Source organism: Penicillium samsonianum, assembly GCF_028829775.1.
Source record: "Penicillium samsonianum strain IBT 33392 chromosome Unknown utg000001l_segment0_segment0, whole genome shotgun sequence".
Taxonomy (NCBI): Eukaryota; Fungi; Ascomycota; class Eurotiomycetes; order Eurotiales; family Aspergillaceae; genus Penicillium; species Penicillium samsonianum.
In genome coordinates, this window is record NW_026643259.1 from 4698211 (window position 1) to 4714522 (window position 16312).

At 50.0% G+C, this 16312-nt stretch overlaps 5 protein-coding genes across 5 annotated transcripts; 4 read left to right on the forward strand and 1 right to left on the reverse strand.

Moving 5' to 3' along the window:
• Positions 1 to 35: 35 nt before the first annotated feature.
• On the forward strand, positions 36 to 2264 carry N7471_001811 (putative glutaminase; the record flags this gene model as incomplete). Its single annotated transcript, XM_057274532.1, has 2 exons — positions 36 to 471; positions 529 to 2264. The coding sequence occupies 2 exons, from the start codon at positions 36 to 38 to the stop codon at positions 2262 to 2264; spliced, it is 2172 nt and encodes a 723-aa protein (XP_057142711.1).
• Positions 2265 to 2840: 576 nt separating this feature from the next.
• N7471_001812 (uncharacterized protein) lies at positions 2841 to 5213 on the forward strand (the record flags this gene model as incomplete). The annotated part of the gene is made up of 4 exons (XM_057274533.1): positions 2841 to 2849; positions 2974 to 3121; positions 3188 to 3299; positions 3410 to 5213. 4 exons carry the CDS (start codon positions 2841 to 2843, stop codon positions 5211 to 5213), a joined length of 2073 nt encoding a protein of 690 aa, XP_057142712.1.
• A 1170-nt stretch (positions 5214 to 6383) lies between these two features.
• On the reverse strand, positions 6384 to 8278 carry yap1 (putative bZIP transcription factor AP-1/Yap1; the record flags this gene model as incomplete). Its single annotated transcript, XM_057274534.1, has 3 exons — positions 6384 to 6534; positions 6609 to 7765; positions 7832 to 8278. The coding sequence occupies 3 exons, from the start codon at positions 8276 to 8278 to the stop codon at positions 6384 to 6386; spliced, it is 1755 nt and encodes a 584-aa protein (XP_057142713.1).
• A 1468-nt stretch (positions 8279 to 9746) lies between these two features.
• Positions 9747 to 10744, forward strand: N7471_001814 (tudor domain-containing protein; the record flags this gene model as incomplete). Its single annotated transcript, XM_057274535.1, has 3 exons — positions 9747 to 9797; positions 9865 to 10591; positions 10656 to 10744. 3 exons carry the CDS (start codon positions 9747 to 9749, stop codon positions 10742 to 10744), a joined length of 867 nt encoding a protein of 288 aa, XP_057142714.1.
• An 882-nt stretch (positions 10745 to 11626) lies between these two features.
• Positions 11627 to 15588, forward strand: ncr1 (sphingolipid transporter NCR1; the record flags this gene model as incomplete). The annotated part of the gene is made up of 3 exons (XM_057274536.1): positions 11627 to 11893; positions 11971 to 15427; positions 15485 to 15588. The coding sequence occupies 3 exons, from the start codon at positions 11627 to 11629 to the stop codon at positions 15586 to 15588; spliced, it is 3828 nt and encodes a 1275-aa protein (XP_057142715.1).
• Positions 15589 to 16312: the final 724 nt, after the last annotated feature.

Consider the following 16312-nt stretch of genomic DNA (forward strand, 5'->3'; position numbering starts at 1 on the left):
CCGACACATGCACGGGTGGCCTCACAAATGTCAACATGAGATTTAATCTAAGCTCACTAGGACTGGGTTCCCTCTACGCATCACTGCTCTATTTTAACTCGGACCAGGAGTCGATTTCTGTAATGCATCGCCCTGTTCTCCCGCCATCTTACCCGCTAGCAGTGCGCAACCCGTATCTATCGGCATGGATGCCCAGCGACCGAGTACAGCAGCTACCCTATGCTGAACCTCAATTCTGGGCTGGCCAGAAGCTCGGCTGGTCCGTGATTTTCCGTGTAAATGGTCAAGCATATAGTCTGATGGGCGTGCCAGAGGCGGATGCAAGGAATACCCGCCCTGCCACGGTGCGTCGTGCCGAGTTTACAGCTACGCACTCAATATTTGATCTCACGGCTGGGCCCGTGGCAGTCACGCTGGATTTCTTGTCGCCTGTGTCACCGTCAAACTATATTCGGCAGTCGCTTCCTTTCAGTGGGTTATGTGCAATATAGTAGATTGTGGATTCGTTGGATTGACTAACGATAACAGGTTATTTAACTGTACAAGTAGCTGAATTGCGCGGTCATGATATCCAGATTTATTCGGATATCGATGCTAGGTGGACTGGCCGAGAAAGCCGCTCGCAGCGCGGCTTCGAGGAGCAAGACGGCCTTGCCATTTACTCGCTCACGGTCGAAGACGCACCACTGTATGCCGAGGCAGACGACATGGCTCTTTGGGGCTCAGCAATCCTCGCCTCCCGGCCTTCTAACTTTACTCAATTGTCAGCACTCTCGGGCAGCCCCGAGGACGTACGAGCTCTATTCGTCGAGGACGGTCAGCTATCTGGCGAGGACGATACCTGGGGCGAGGGATGTGTTGTCGCGCTGGCTCACAATCTCGGTAAAGTCACCGGTGACCTTTCCGTGAGCTTCGTGGTCGGATACGAGAGAGAAGCCGCCATCAACTATCTGGGAGAAGCCTACACAGGTTTCTATCGTGCAGAGTACCCGACCACATCGAGTGCCCTCTCATTCTTCTTGAATGACTACAGCAGCGCATTGCTAGAGTCCTTGAAGCTGGATCAGGAGCTGGTCACCTTATCTGCTGCCGCTGCGGGTCCCAAGTATGCGGATATCCTAGCTCTTTCGACCCGACAAGCATACGGAGGCATCGACTTGGCTATTCCCAATGACTCTCTCGACACCAGTCAGGTTTTGGCTTTTATCAAGGAGCTTTCCAGTGATGGAAATATCAACACCATCGATGTGATCATGCCTGCCTTTCCAATTTATTACGTCATGGATCCGGATTACATCCGACTGTTGCTGGAGCCCGTGATGAAGTACCTTGCTGCTGGTCGCTGGCATTTGCCATACATGATCCATGACCTTGGCACTCATTACCCCCATGCAATTGGCCACGATGACCAGGAAGCAGAGCCAATGCCTATCGAGGAGTGTGGAAATTTGCTTATCTTAGCCGCTGCATATGTTCGAGCCACTGGCGATAACGACTGGACTTCACAGTACATGGAGGTTTTCCAGAAGTATGCAGATTACTTGGTGGAAAATAGTGTTGATATTGCAAATCAGCTGTCGTCGAATGATGCAGCTGGACCTCTCGCCAATGAGACAAATCTGGCAATCAAGGCTGCAGTTGGCCTCAAGGCGTTTGGGGAGATGAGTGGGGATGGGTTCTACTCCCGTGTTGGTGATCAGCATGCAGACATCTTCTTCCAGCAAGGCCTGGGAACAGACAAAGGTCAGACACATTTCGTTTTGGAATATCCTGACTGGCCAGATACTTGGAAGACCCCGTATAATCTCTTCCCTGATATATTGCTGGGCCTGGAGACATTTTCCGACGCTGCCTATCAAATGGGAAGTAAATTTTTCACATCTGTTCGCGGCGAATATGGCGTTCCTCTTGATAATCGCCAGGACTGGGCAAAATCAGATTGGAATATGTGGCTGGCTGGTACCTTTGAGACAAGCACCAGGGATGAGTTCGTCGATGACTTGTGGTCGTTTATGACCAACGGAAAACACAACTGGCCTTTCTCTGATCGGTATGTTGTAACTTCTGCGCACGGAAATGAGCCAGGAATTCCCATCTTGTGTAGGGCCCGTCCGACTGTTGGGGGACATTTTGCGTTGTTGGCACTGAAGGGCCCTCGATCCATTCAATCTTTATCATGTCGGCGTGGAGCAGTGCCAAAGCCTGTGGGACAGAAGTTGGATAGACAGCAATATCTGTTTGGGAATCATATCGAAGAACTTTGACACATGTTGTCGTGTCGTGTCACCCTCTGCGCTATAGAGTAGGATAGCTACATACCTGATCGTCGAGACACCTTGAGATGGGATTTAACCTCCTTCAGTCTCTTGCTCACAAATTATATGAGAATACTTACCCCAGATGATCGGACAAGGAGAGTCTGTCTCACTTCTAATGTTAGACTATAACGAGCTCAGGACGAGATTGTGCTAATATCTCGGGCTAATGTGAAGGGGAAAAAATAATTTATTATATCCCAGCAGCCAAGAGTAATACAATGTAGTCAAATCAGTCAAATCAGTCAGTTTAATCAATTTAATCGGTTCAAAGGCCCCATGCATGAAGCCACCTGGGCAAGACACCTGGGCAGCCCTGGAGGTGCCCAGGTGCCAGGGGTGGCTTACCTAATCTTCATGTCACGCCTGCTGCTTCATCGATGAGAAAGTGAATCTTCGACATCTTTTTCCCCTCGACACCACCTTCATCCTTTTCCTTCCTTCGTTTCCCTTCTTTCTCTCCTCCTTCATCTTCACCGTACACTCCATATCCTCCCATTCACATCGATTCAATCCAACAACCTCATGGCTTCTGTAGGTGGCTCCCTAACCTTACCTCCCCTCGCATTTGCGCACCCCAGCTTCTAATCGCGATGATTACCATACCTTGAGATCTTGGAGAGCTTGGCTAATATCACTACTTCCTTTTCATTTATAGCCCCGCCCCAACTTCGGTGCTCAAGGCTACCCTATTTCGAATGGTGCGGCTGCGGGCCCTGTCCCCGGTGCCACGCCGCTTCTCCCCAACAATGGCCGTGTGATTCAGAGCGGTCCGACACGAATCTTGTGCATTGCAGACGTGCGAGGTAATTATATCCCGGCAATGGTTTTCTTGGCAAAGTCACACAGTATTAATTGGACCCGTAAAACAGGCAACTTGAAGTCTCTTAACGAGCTTGCGAAGCAGGCCCGCGCCGACCACATCATTCACACCGGTGACTTTGGTTTCTACGATGACACTTCGCTCGAGCGAATTGCAGACAAGTGAGTATTCCTCCGAAGCTTTTCGGCGCGTGTTTGCTGCCCAACACATTCGCCTCACCAGGCACCAAAATATACTGAACAGCATCAGCTAATCCCGGATCTACGAACAGGACATTGAAGCATGTGGCACAATACTCCCCCCTCCTCCCCGAGAACGTGAAACGGTCCATCGCACAGGTATCTACCCAGCAGTCAATTAAGCAGCGCTTCCCGCCCGACCAATTGCCCCTCTCTGAGCTCTCTATGCTACTGGACAAACGCATCACCCTTGATGTCCCAGTTTACACAGTTTGGGGTGCCTGCGAAGATGTGCGCGTGTTGGAGAAGTTCCGCTCGGGTGAGTACAAGGTAGATAAACTTCACATTATCGACGAGGCCAACTCGCGCCTTCTCGATATCGGCGGTGTGAAGCTCCGTCTGCTGGGTCTGGGAGGTGCCGTCGTGATGCATAAGCTTTTCGACAATGGTGAAGGAAAGACGACTATTGCCGGTGGCCAAGGTACCATGTGGACAACACTCTTGCAGATGGGCGAACTCATCGACACCGCCAATCGTGTCTACGACCCCTCCGAGACTCGTGTCTTCGTCACCCACGCTTCCCCTGCCCGCGAGGGCATGCTGAACCAGCTATCCGTTACGCTCAAGGCCGACTTTTCCATTTCGGCTGGTCTTCATTTCCGCTACGGTTCCTCGTACAATGAGTTCTCCGTGAACCCGTCTTTGGACCACTATCGCGGCAAGCTTGCTGCCTCCAAAGCATCATTCAACGATGTCTGGGAGACGGTCAAAGCCGAGGTTGAGGCAGCCATCTCCTCTAATGATGGACAGAAGACTCTCCTAGAGAATGCCCTCGATGTTGTTCACAAGATGCCTTCCATTGCCAATGGCGGTAATCCATTCGGTGGCCCCGTTGCCGCCGGTAATGCTGCTGGACAGGTTGACGAGAGTGCATTCAAAAACATGTGGAACTTCAACTTGGCGGATGCCGCGTTCGGGTATCTCGTACTGGAGATTGAAGGTGGACGCATCGCGACGGAGATGCGAGCTCAGGGATTCAACTTCGCCCACCGGACTGGCAAACCCCAGGCAGGTGGTGCCCCTCAACCTGTATCCAGCGGTCTCCCAGCGACCACCGCCTCACCCGCCCCGACAAGCGCTGCCCGGGCCCCCGTCGTAGCTCCCCAGTTCGGCCAAGCCCCTCCCGCGCGTGCGCCCATTCCTCAGGGTCAGAAGGGACCGAGAGCCTCCCCTGTTCCCGTGATTCCCAAGTCCATTAGCCCGCAGCCACCTGTTGCCGCCTCTGCTCAGCCCGCCGGGGAAGAGAAGACCGCAGCTGCCGAAACCAATGGTACCGCCCCGCACGAAAAGCCAAGTGAATCACCTGCACCTCGGGGCGAAAAGAAGCCCGCAAATGCTCTTTTCGTGACAAGTGCCGAAAGCGAACAGGTTGTCCGTGACCTCATCTCTGAGGAAGACAGATCGAAGATTACCAAGATCGAAAAGCTCGGCAAGTACAACCACGTTGTGACATTCTCGGGCGCCGAAGAGGCCAAGGCGGCTATGGACCACCTACCTATTGAACTGAAGAAGCCTGGTCCCACCCCCCATGGTCAGCAGCGTAAGCCCAACTTCAAGTTCTTCGAGGACCGCAGCACCCGCGCTGCTGTCGGCAATGCCGGAACCTGGCAGTCCAGCACCCGGGGTGGCATCACTACCGCCCAGCGTGGGTACCAGAGTGCCAGTGACAGCGACGGCAGTCGTCGTGGTGGATTCGGTGGCCGTGGCCGCGGCGGCCGCGGCAGTGGCGAGCGAGGCCGTGGTGGTCGTGGCGGAGGTCGGGGTGGCTTCAAGAGCGGCCCAAATGACTCTCCTGCCCCCTCAGGCGATAAGCCTGTCGCATCCGGTGACGCCTGATCGGTGACATTGAAATTTCTATCTCATATTTTTCCCCCGGCCATCGACATTGTCTCGATTTTACACACCTGATACTCTAATTCTTTGTGTCTTTTTTTTTTATCTCATCCCATTTGCAAATCTTCTTTTTGCCTTTTTGACTCTGATAGCGCTCAACCTTTTATGTTCTTTGTTCTCAAGGCTGGTCAGGGACACAGGACATGAACGCGAATTGCAGCGTTGATCTGGACTCCGAAGTGAGAGAGTCCTTCAGTGAGCTCCAGACAGTGTTCTTTTTTTGTTTGCAGAGGGAGGAATGGACGAAGAAAACCTCATCAGAAAAAAAAAAGAAAAAACAGAATACACCCTTTCACCTATTTTCTCTTTGTACTTTAGTTTTATGTCCGTGGACCACATCGATACCCTTACAGCTTTGCTTCTTCTAGAGTCTGTAGATCTACGAGATTCCTACTACGCATTCTCATGTACACCTTCCTATTACCGTGTGCTCAATCCATCTGGACTGGTAGAAATGAGTCAATTGACAAAGTAGGGGTCCATTGAGGAACAGATTGTGTACAAAAAAGGAAAGTACATTGAACATCGCAAAGCAGAGTCATCCTGTCCCAGCTGCAAAAGATAGTAGTAAATCAAGTTCGCCATATTCCCTTTCCGTACAATAGGCATTGGAAGTGCCATCCCGTATTTGCTAAAATCTCATGGCCAGTGTGAGACGATGTCTCCCATTCGACAAGCTCAAGGATGCCGATCAAAAGAAGCATGAAACAAGCATAGAACAATAAATGGCAATTACTGTTGCAAAAAAAAAGAGGATGAATAGGCAAAAGTGGGAGAGAGAAGGAAAAAAAGGAATGTGCTGTCCCCTTAAGATGGGACACTGATAGATTGCCCACTATGGGCATTGACAAAAAGATTCGCTTTCAAAATCAAATATCCGTTGAATTGGATGTTATTTCCCCCCTCCTATGAGTTTTCCTCTTTATATCCTGTGTTGTATTCGTGACGCCGACCAGGATTCCTCCCATAAATGACAATCGATGATGGGTATGCGTAGAAATCAAAAGAGCGCAAGTATCAATGAGTTGGTGTTGGTCCGTGAATCGTGAATTAAGCCCGAGTATGAGTTGTGCTGAGGGCGGCAGTGATGGTGAGCGTCCTGGAAGTAAGCCGCTACTTGGCTCGTCCCATAATGTCATCAACGTCATTCTGGTTCACGACTACACCACCCTCAGAGCATCGTGCCTTCGTGCGAAGCTCGGAGCAGAGATTGTCAACATCGATCTCGCCGTTGCGGAATCTTTCCATAGATTGAAGTCGATCCCTAGAGAAAAAAAAGTCAAGTCAGTAATCTGGAGGGAGATAAATTGGCGAATATTTATATGAGCAGGGACATACCAGATCTTCGTGCATGACAGCATCTGCGACTGGTCTTCGCCTGGAACGACCTCATCCTCCTCGAGCTTGCTATCAATCTGGGCAACGAGGTTCTTCTTGGGTGGAGCTGCGTCTGTGGCGACCTCGGACAAGTTGTGGGAGGGACTACCCAGGTCCGGCAGAGGGAATGCTTCATTGAAGAAAGAGCCGAAATCCTGAGACAGCACAGCATCCTGGGGCTCTCGCCAGTCACCAAAGAGCACTGGATCAAACTGGCCGCCATTCTGATGAGCCAACCAATCAATACCAAGATCTTGAGAGTCTCCGCCCTCGGTTGGGCCATCAATTGGGGTTGGCTGGCCGCTTGAAACACTCCGGGATTTGGATCTGTTATCCCGGACCGCTGGGACGGGATTTCTGATGTTGCCGCAAGCCATACCAAGTTGTGCACAGAAGGATTTCTCGCCATCGGTGGTGACATGTCCGCCGCAAGAGTCACCTGGTCTCAGCTCACGGTACTGCCCATCTGGAGGTGAGTTCAGACTTGGTTCTGGGGAAGTCCCGTTCGACGAGAGCATCTGGCTCTGGTGCGAGTCGGACGAAGACGACGGAGAATTCTCCGAAGTAGAGTTATCATTTGCGGAAGATTTGAAGCCCGAGTAAGGTGCCTTGGCGGAAGTAGCGCTGTTGGAAGTTCCGGTGGACTTCGATTTGTTCGACTGCGCAAGAGAGTTCGATCGAGACGAAGGACTGTTGAGATTGTCGCGACCCAAGACACCAGGTGCCTGAGGGATCTTGTCATTGGATTTGGATTGGTCGTTTTTGTTGGCTCCGTTGAAGAGATGACCACCAGGCAAATCGCCGAACTTGGGGAAATCGAAGAGAAACTCATTGTTTTGGAGGCCATAAGCCCCCTTGGAATGGGCAGTCGGAATGGAATTCGAGCTCATGGCCGAGATGGCGTTTCCTGATCCCGAGGCCATCCAGGAAAGGCGCTTTCGGTACTCACGGAGCTCGACCTGCAAGCGCTCGACCTGAGCACGCAGCAAGCCATTCTCCTGGTTTGTCATATCCGATGTCTTCTGCAGCTTTTCCACCGAATCCTCCAGATCCTTCAAGTGCTTCTCCTTGCGTTCGCGGAAGGCTCGCTGGGCAGCCCGGTTTTGGGCCTTGCGCTTCTGCTCAATCACGTCAGTTCACGACTCTAATCCCAGCAACTTCCGCGTGCAGCAAGAGTGGCATACCGTAGTAGGCTCTGAAGTCAGTGGCTTCCTACCAGGCTTCTTGGCCTCACTTTCCCTGCGCTTCTTTCCGGTTTCTTCCCCTTCTATGTCCGACTTTCCGTCGAGGGACTTTCGCTTCCCGCCGATATCATAGTCGGCCGATCCCGGTAGGTCACCAATCAGGTCGGAACCGGGGAACTCGAAGTCAACGTCCGGGGTGAAATCCAAGAAAGGGCTTTCGTCATCCCCAAACCCGAAATTGTTGGCATGAGGATTGTCAAACCCGCCCGAGGGAGGGCCGCTGAGACCGTTTGAGGAATTTTCGTCGGGGCTCTGAGAGGACTTGATTTGGGGAGAACCACTGTGAGGCTTTTGGCTGGGGTTATTGGAAGATAGAGCGGCGAGCAGGAGATCATGCTGGTTTGGGGAAAGGTAGAGACCTTGTTGGTATCGTTCGTAATCACCCATTGTGGCGGTCTACTTCCAATGAATAGAGGGGCTGACGAGAGATGAGAGAAGGATGGGTGGTGGAAATTGAATGGATTTCAATTCAGAGTCCAACCGGGCCTCCCGCCCGTAACAGATATTGATGGATGCCGTAAACCGACGAGGGTTGGAGGATGATTCAATCCTCGCAATATAGCTTCACAGCTTGGCCGGATTTGTGAGTCAACAATCTCAACAATCCGATTGTATGTTGGATCTTTATCAGTCGCAAGTAAGAACTGATAATATAATTCCAAATTTCGGGGGAGGCGATATTGGGGCGATATTGGATATGGAGGGGGGGGAAGAGGAAGAAGAGTTTCTAGCGGCTCTCGAGAGGGGCCTGAGGCGAGGACAGATTCCCCGCTAGTCAAATTGCGGTAGAAGTGTGGCTCAGGCGGATACGAGGCTGATATGGAAAGAATTGAAAGCAAATGAAATTCCAATATATGAAACTTGCAGAATCCAAGAGAAATGATGAAAGAGAGTATGACTGGAGGACTGGAGGAGGGGGGAGATGGGCGATCAGGGATGGGCGGTGAGTAGTTTAAGGGATATCATTGGCTGTCGGGATCTTTGCTTTGAAATCAGTTTCTCTTCTTTCTTTTTTTCTTCTCCACTTCGAGTAGCTTCTGTCGAGCCCTAAACGTCTTTAAACTATACTATACATACTACCATACAAGTACTATCATACTGTTCCCGGAGTTCCGAGTATGATATATTTGACTCTTCTGACTCATATCTTGACTTGGCAATATACGAACTACATCCATGGTTACATACTAGTACATGCATAGAGTATGTGAAATTGCAATCTTACTTCGTACATATGTCTCCGGGTCTGGCCCCACGGGTATCCCAATCCCCGGTCCGATATGCTTGAGTATTCCGAGGTCAGACCATTTAATGACGTTGCCACTTTTCCTCCACATGGGAAAACAGGGAACTTCTCGGATATGCATGTTAACTGTACTCCATAGCTCTAAAGCACTGTACCTTAATGCATATATCCCCATCGATCTGCAGAAAGTGGATTATCGGACTTGCTTATCGGTCTCTGATGTATGCGATACTATATGTTAATGGCCTATTTACATGTCACAACATACAGAATTAAATATGCCTACTGATCTAGGTAGAATACCAAGCTAAATTTACCCAAAATCTTTCCAAAACCAAAGTCTTGACCACATACCAAGGTTACTACATATGTATGTACCTAGGACTAACTAGTTAACTAGTTAAGGTACATATGTATCCATGTAGTGGCGTATATCAAGGCGGAGAAAAAGGCGGAAATGGAGCGCACGTGATCAGACTGGGATGAATTTTGCCATTGAGATAATTATTTCTCCGCAATCTACTCACTTCCTCACCGATACGCGTCGAACAGATTAAGTTCCTAATATCACCCTCAATCCCGCACAATTCTCTGAATCAGAATTCCATCATGGCTGATGTCTCTTCCTTGGAGACAGATTTGAGTGAATGCAAATCTCAGGTTAGTTGCCGCAAATCCCCAAACAGTCACCACGCGCCGTGACCCGCCACTAATTTCAAACCAATAGATTGAAACTGTCGCATTAGGCCTGGAGGTAGACCCTGATAATGTGGAACTAAACAGCCTCAAAACCGAACTCGAAGAATACATTACCGTTCTCCAAACTCAGATCGCTGAACTCAAGCCAACCGCGCCCGCTAAACCGGCTCCCAAGGGTGGTCGATTCAAGGATAATGGTTTCCAAAAGCCTTCTGAGCACCCAGAGGAGGCACCTGCTGTAACTACTACACCCGTATCGTTTTCGGTGAACGACACTGTTCTTGCGCGCTGGGTCTCCGGTGATCATGGTTTCTACCCGGCCAAAATTAACTCCATCACTGGCTCCTCGACCAACCCAGTGTACCTTGTCACGTTCAAGTCATATGCAACTGTGGAAAATTTGACAGCCAAGGATATCCGACCCATCTCTGGCACTGACTCGCGAAAGCGCAAGGCTGATGGAACCCCAGGCAGTTCGGCACCTCCCTCGCCCGCTCTCCCTCACCCCGGTGTGATTTCCGCCGCGGCTGATATCAACCCCGCACTAGCTACCCAGGCTCGCAACGAACCCAACAAGGCCGGTGATGGAATGGCTCGTCCCGCTAAAATGCCCCGCAAGGTCAAAGCGAACAAGGAGCTCGAAGAAGGCAAAAACAAATGGAAAGATTTCGCTGCGAAGACCAAGGGCAAGGGCAAGGGTGCATTCGGCAAAAAGGAGAGCATGTTCCGCACAGGTGAAGGCGTCAATGCACGAGGTATATATTTCCTATAAATGATTCATTTTCGACTCTGCGGATACTAATTGGTCTCTTCTCTTAGTTGGATTTACAGGTTCTGGACAAACCATGCGCAAAGATCCGACCCGAACCCGCCACGTTTACCAACGGACCGATGATGACGGCTATTAGGTTGCATGGTTATGTTACCAGGCCCGCATTGTGATGATACCCCTTGGGCGAATGGCTTTGCCAATTTTTTCACATGTGACATCTCATGATATCTTTCTGGGTTCTTCTCATATTTGTTCTCATCGCTAACTGAATCACTGGGGATGCAGACGCAGTCATATTTGTCTCTTCTGTATTGAGACTCGGAGTTCCTGTTCATTGGATGCGGTTTCAGCTCGGAGTCGGTCATCTCTATGTTTGTATTTAATTTTTTTTGAATGAAATTATGACCTTTTTAAACGGGCATATTTTAGGGTATATCTTAGTGCTTACGGCGTAGACTTGAAATCTCTCTATGGCTATGCGTTCTCTTTGGGCGGGGACAAAAGAACATATATATTAAGACCACTTGGAAATATATTTTGAACAATCTCGGTCAGCTTTCAAATGCCAAGAAGAGGGAGATCAGTTCTACAATGTGATACGAGCCACGATGTAGCCAAATCATCGTCTGACGTTAGCGCCAACTGGTACTTGGGTTTGTTGCGTAACCGTGCGGGGTGACCAATGTACCTACCGCGGGTCTCCGCCTTCGCGTCACTTCTTGAAAGCTTGCTTTGCTCTCTCCATTTACTTACTCTATCGCGTCTTCTATCATAGCCACCATCGAGCTTGAAATCTTGATTTTAATCTGATATTCATATTGAACCCCATCGTCCGATTGTCCTTTAAATTCGCATTCACCCCTTGCGCCAGCTCCTGAGCTCGGCCTGCAACCTTCCCCACACGGACCGACCATTGCATGGCCAACATCCAGTATTGAAAGCGTCGCCCTCCCAGACATCTTAATTGAAGGCTGGTATATAGGGCCCTTTCCATCACCACACCTACCCTTCCTACAAGATGCGGTTACCTAGGGCTATCGCTGCGATCGTTGGGCTGGGCTCTTTTGCGCCAACGCTTGTCGGTGCACAGGGCGAAACCAAAATCCACGAAAAGGGCCGTTGTGCTATTCGAGGCCATTGTGGAAAGCAGTCTATTTTCGGGGGAGAGCTACCCTGTCCCGATAATGACCTGGCGCAACAACCAGAAGACGCAGTACGCCAGAAGTTGGTAAATCTGTGTGGCAGCAAATGGAGCGAAGGCCCGGTCTGTTGTCGAGATGAACAGGTGAGAGACCCCGGCCTCCGGTTTCAACAACGTTGCCATGACCGTATTTATTATTCTATCATGCTGATAAACCATAGATCGATGCGCTTTCAAGTAACCTCAAACTAGCAGAGGGAATTATCGCATCTTGCCCCGCCTGCCGAGACAACTTCTTCAACATATTCTGTACCTTTACATGCTCTCCTGATCAGTCGCTTTTCGTCAATGTCACCAAAACGGAAGCAAATAGCGCTGGCAAAAGACTTGTGACGGAGTTGGACAATATTTGGTCCAAGGAGTACCAGAGCGGCTTCTTCGATAGCTGCAAGAACGTAAAAAATGGTGCTTCGGGCGGAAAAGCCATTGACTTCATTGGCGGTGGCGCGAAAGACGATACCCATTTCATGAAATTTTTAGGTGATAAGAAGTTTCTTGGAAGCCCGTTCCAGATTAATTATCACACGGAGCCCAGTGGGTCTGACCCGCAAGGAATGGAGGCTTTGTCAATAAAGCCAAAAGCCTGCAATGACGAGGACAAATCATTCCGATGCTCTTGTGTCGACTGCCCGGATGTGTGTCCGGAGTTGCCCGCCATCTCTCCCCACAAGATATGTCATGTAGGACTTCTACCATGCCTATCTTTTGCCGTCATCCTCGTTTATTCCATCTTTCTGTTGTTTGTTATCGCTCTCGCGAGCTATGGCACATACAAGGAACGCCGGTTCCGCAAACCAGAGCGGGTGCGCTTGCTGCAAGATCCCACGCCTAGCGATGACGACGATGAAGGGGAAGTCATGCACCGTGGAGGATATATGGAACGGTCACATGGAGTATACAAGCTCAACTCTGTGCTTTCAGCCTTGTTCCATCGAATTGGTGGTGCTTGTGCGCGGTTCCCAGCAATAACAATATCCTCCAGCGTCATCGGAGTGGCGCTGCTGAGCCTAGGGTGGCTGAGATTCACTGTTGAAACGGATCCGGTGCGACTCTGGGTGAGTCCGTCATCTGCAGCCGCCCAGGAGAAGGATTTCTTTGATCAGAGCTTTGGTCCATTCTACCGAGCTGAGCAGGTATTCTTGGTGAATAACCGCCCAGAGAACGACTCACGTCCCCTCTTGGACTACGAAACCCTCACTTGGTGGTTTGACGTCGAGTCTCGCGTGCGACGCGTGATCTCGTTGGACCAGGCTCTCAACTTCGATGACGTTTGTTTCAAACCGACTGGAGACGCCTGTGTGGTGCAATCGGTCACTGGGTATTTCGGCGGTTCTGTCTCAAACCTTGACCCAGATACATGGAAGGACAGACTCAGCCACTGCACTGAGTCGCCTGGAGACCCTAGCTGTCTCCCCGATTTCTCGCAACCCCTCAAGCCCGAAATGATTCTTGGTGGATACGAAGACACAGGGAATGTTCTGGATGCCCAGGCACTCATTGTGACTTGGGTGGTAAATAACTACGCACAGGGAACAGAAGAAGAAGCAAAAGCCATCGATTGGGAGAACACTTTCCAGGCAGTTCTCGGGGTAGTCCAAGAAGAAGCTGCTGAGCGAGGCCTTCGCGTGTCTTTCAATTCCGAGGTCAGTTTGGAGCAGGAACTGAACAAATCTACCAACACAGATGCGAAGATCGTTGTCATCAGTTATCTGATCATGTTCTTCTACGCCTCAATGGCCCTGGGTTCGGTCACAGTTACCTGGAGGTCTCTGCTGACCAACCCGTCCAATGCTCTTGTTCAGTCTAAATTTACACTGGGGATCGTCGGGATCATCATTGTTTTGATGTCTGTTTCTGCATCGGTCGGACTGTTCTCGGCAGCGGGCGTCAAGGTGACCTTGATCATTGCTGAAGTTATTCCATTTTTGGTCCTAGCAGTGGGAGTAGACAACATTTTCTTGATCGTTCACGAATTCGAGCGAGTCAATATCAGCCATCCCGATGAAGAAATCGACGAGCGAGTTGCCCGAGCGGTTAGTCGAATCGGACCTAGCATCTTCCTGTCTGCTTTGACGGAGACAGTGGCCTTCGCCCTGGGTGTCTTTGTTGGTATGCCTGCTGTCAAGAATTTTGCCGCATACGCCGCCGGTGCTGTCTTCATCAACGCCATTCTGCAAATTACCATGTTCATCTCCGTCTTGGCTTTGAACCAGAGACGAGTGCAAAGTCTCCGTGCGGACTGTGTCCCTTGTCTTACTGTACGAAAAGCAAACCCGTTCGGCTTCCCCGAAGAAAACTATGACGGACAGGAGGCGGAGAGTACTTTGCAGGCCTTCATTCGTCGGGTCTACGCGCCTTTCCTCCTAGATCGTCGAGTGAAAGTAGGCGTTGTTATATTCTTCTTGGGTCTTTTGACTGCTGGTCTAGCCTTTATTCCTGATGTTCCTCTTGGGTTAGATCAGCGGATCGCTCTTCCTAGCGACTCGTACCTGATTTCATATTTCAACGACCTGGATTCATACTTTAACGCGGGGCCTCCGGTCTACTTCGTGACCCGGAATGTGAATGTTACCGAGCGAAGTCACCAACAACAGCTCTGTGGACGGTTCACCACTTGCGAGGAGTACTCACTTCCTTTTATCCTTGAGCAAGAGTCTAAGCGTCCGAATGTTTCTTATCTTGCAGGCTCTGCCGCCAGCTGGATTGATGATTTCTTCTATTGGTTGAATCCCCAGCAAGATTGTTGCAAAGAAAACGGCAAGCTTTGTTTCGAGGATCGCGTTCCTGCCTGGAACATCTCTCTTTCGGGGATGCCAGAAGGATCTGAATTTGTCCATTATGCCAAAAAATGGATCGATGCTCCCACCGATGCCTCCTGCCCCCTTGGTGGCAAAGCGCCTTACAGCAATGCTTTGGTCATTGATGACAAGTATAAGACGATCAATGCCAGTCATTTCCGTACTAGCCACACGCCCCTTCGGAGCCAGGATGAATTCATCGAGGCATATATTGCAGCTCGCCGGATTGCAGATGGCATCTCGCAGGAGCACAATATCGACGTCTTCCCATACTCCAAGTTCTACATTTTCTTTGATCAATACGTGTCAATTGTGCGACTTACTGGTACCCTTCTTGGGTCGGCTGTGGCTATCATCTTCGTATTGACCTCTGTGATACTGGGGTCTATAGCCACCGGCGCTGTCGTTACAACCACAGTGGTTATGATAGTGGTCGATATCATTGGCACCATGGCGATCGCTGGCGTCTCCTTGAACGCTGTGTCTCTTGTCAACTTGGTCATTTGTGTGGGCATTGGTGTTGAGTTCTGTGCTCACATTGCCCGAGCATTCATGTTCCCCGCTCGACCCATTATGGAGAAGGTGCCCGCCGAATTCCGTGGTAAGGACGCTCGAGCATGGGCGGCCTTGGTCAATGTTGGTGGGTCTGTCTTTAGTGGTATCACCGTGACAAAACTGTTAGGAGTTTGCGTCCTGGCCTTTACTCGGAGCAAGATCTTCGAGATCTACTACTTCCGTGTGTGGCTAGCCCTAGTCGTTTTTGCTGCTACACATGCTCTCATCTTCTTACCAGTAGCTCTGAGCTACTTTGGCGGCGGTGGTATGTGCAAAATGGCCCATGACTCTTGAATAATGTGAACTTTACTGACGAATTTAGGTTACTTTGACCCTGCGTCTGACGGTGGCCTCGAGGCCAATCTCGCTTCGCGTGGCTACCGCTCATCGCTAGGCCATGATGATTATGACTCTGATGAATATTAAATAATGATGCCTCGGTTGTTTGGGGCTTCGTTAGTGTGTGGGTCTTCTGGAAATCATGGGACACACGGTTGCCAGTACATAACAAAGCACTTGTTAACCGGTGTTAATTTTGCTGAAGCGCAGTTTGCTCACGATGAAACAAGGTGAACGAAAGAGGAGTTTTGGAGCGAAGAGATTTTCTTTTTTTTTTTTTCTATTTTTCTACCTTCAATGTGGGAAGTCTTTATACTCTTCTGAGGCATAGAGTTTACAGTGCCTGAGGTATAGCTGGTACCTAGGTATACTATTGATCATGTTCCAATTGCACTCTTTATGATAAAATCCAACTGTTTGAATGATCAGCATAACCATGATAGTAACCCACTACCTAATATCACTGGATAATCCCAATATAAATGAAGTCATCAAAAAAATCTCTGCCCAAATCCCGCGTGTTGACAATCGTTCCCGCGCTAAACCAAATCAGGAACCAGCCCACTCCCCTAAATTTTTTTTCTTCTCTTTTCTTCTCTCTCCCCCCCCACCACTCTCCTTTTTCCTTCATCTTCCTCTCTCTTTCCTTTTTTCCTTCCTGTCAATATTGCTTTGTGATACCCCCTTTGAGTTGTTTGTCTGAGACAGACTGCTCAATCTTTGTTCCTGTGGCCTGAGTCTCTTAGAGACCTGGGGCAACTGAAACTGTCGAAGAAGAAGGAAAAAAAGAATCACTCGAAAATCCTCCACA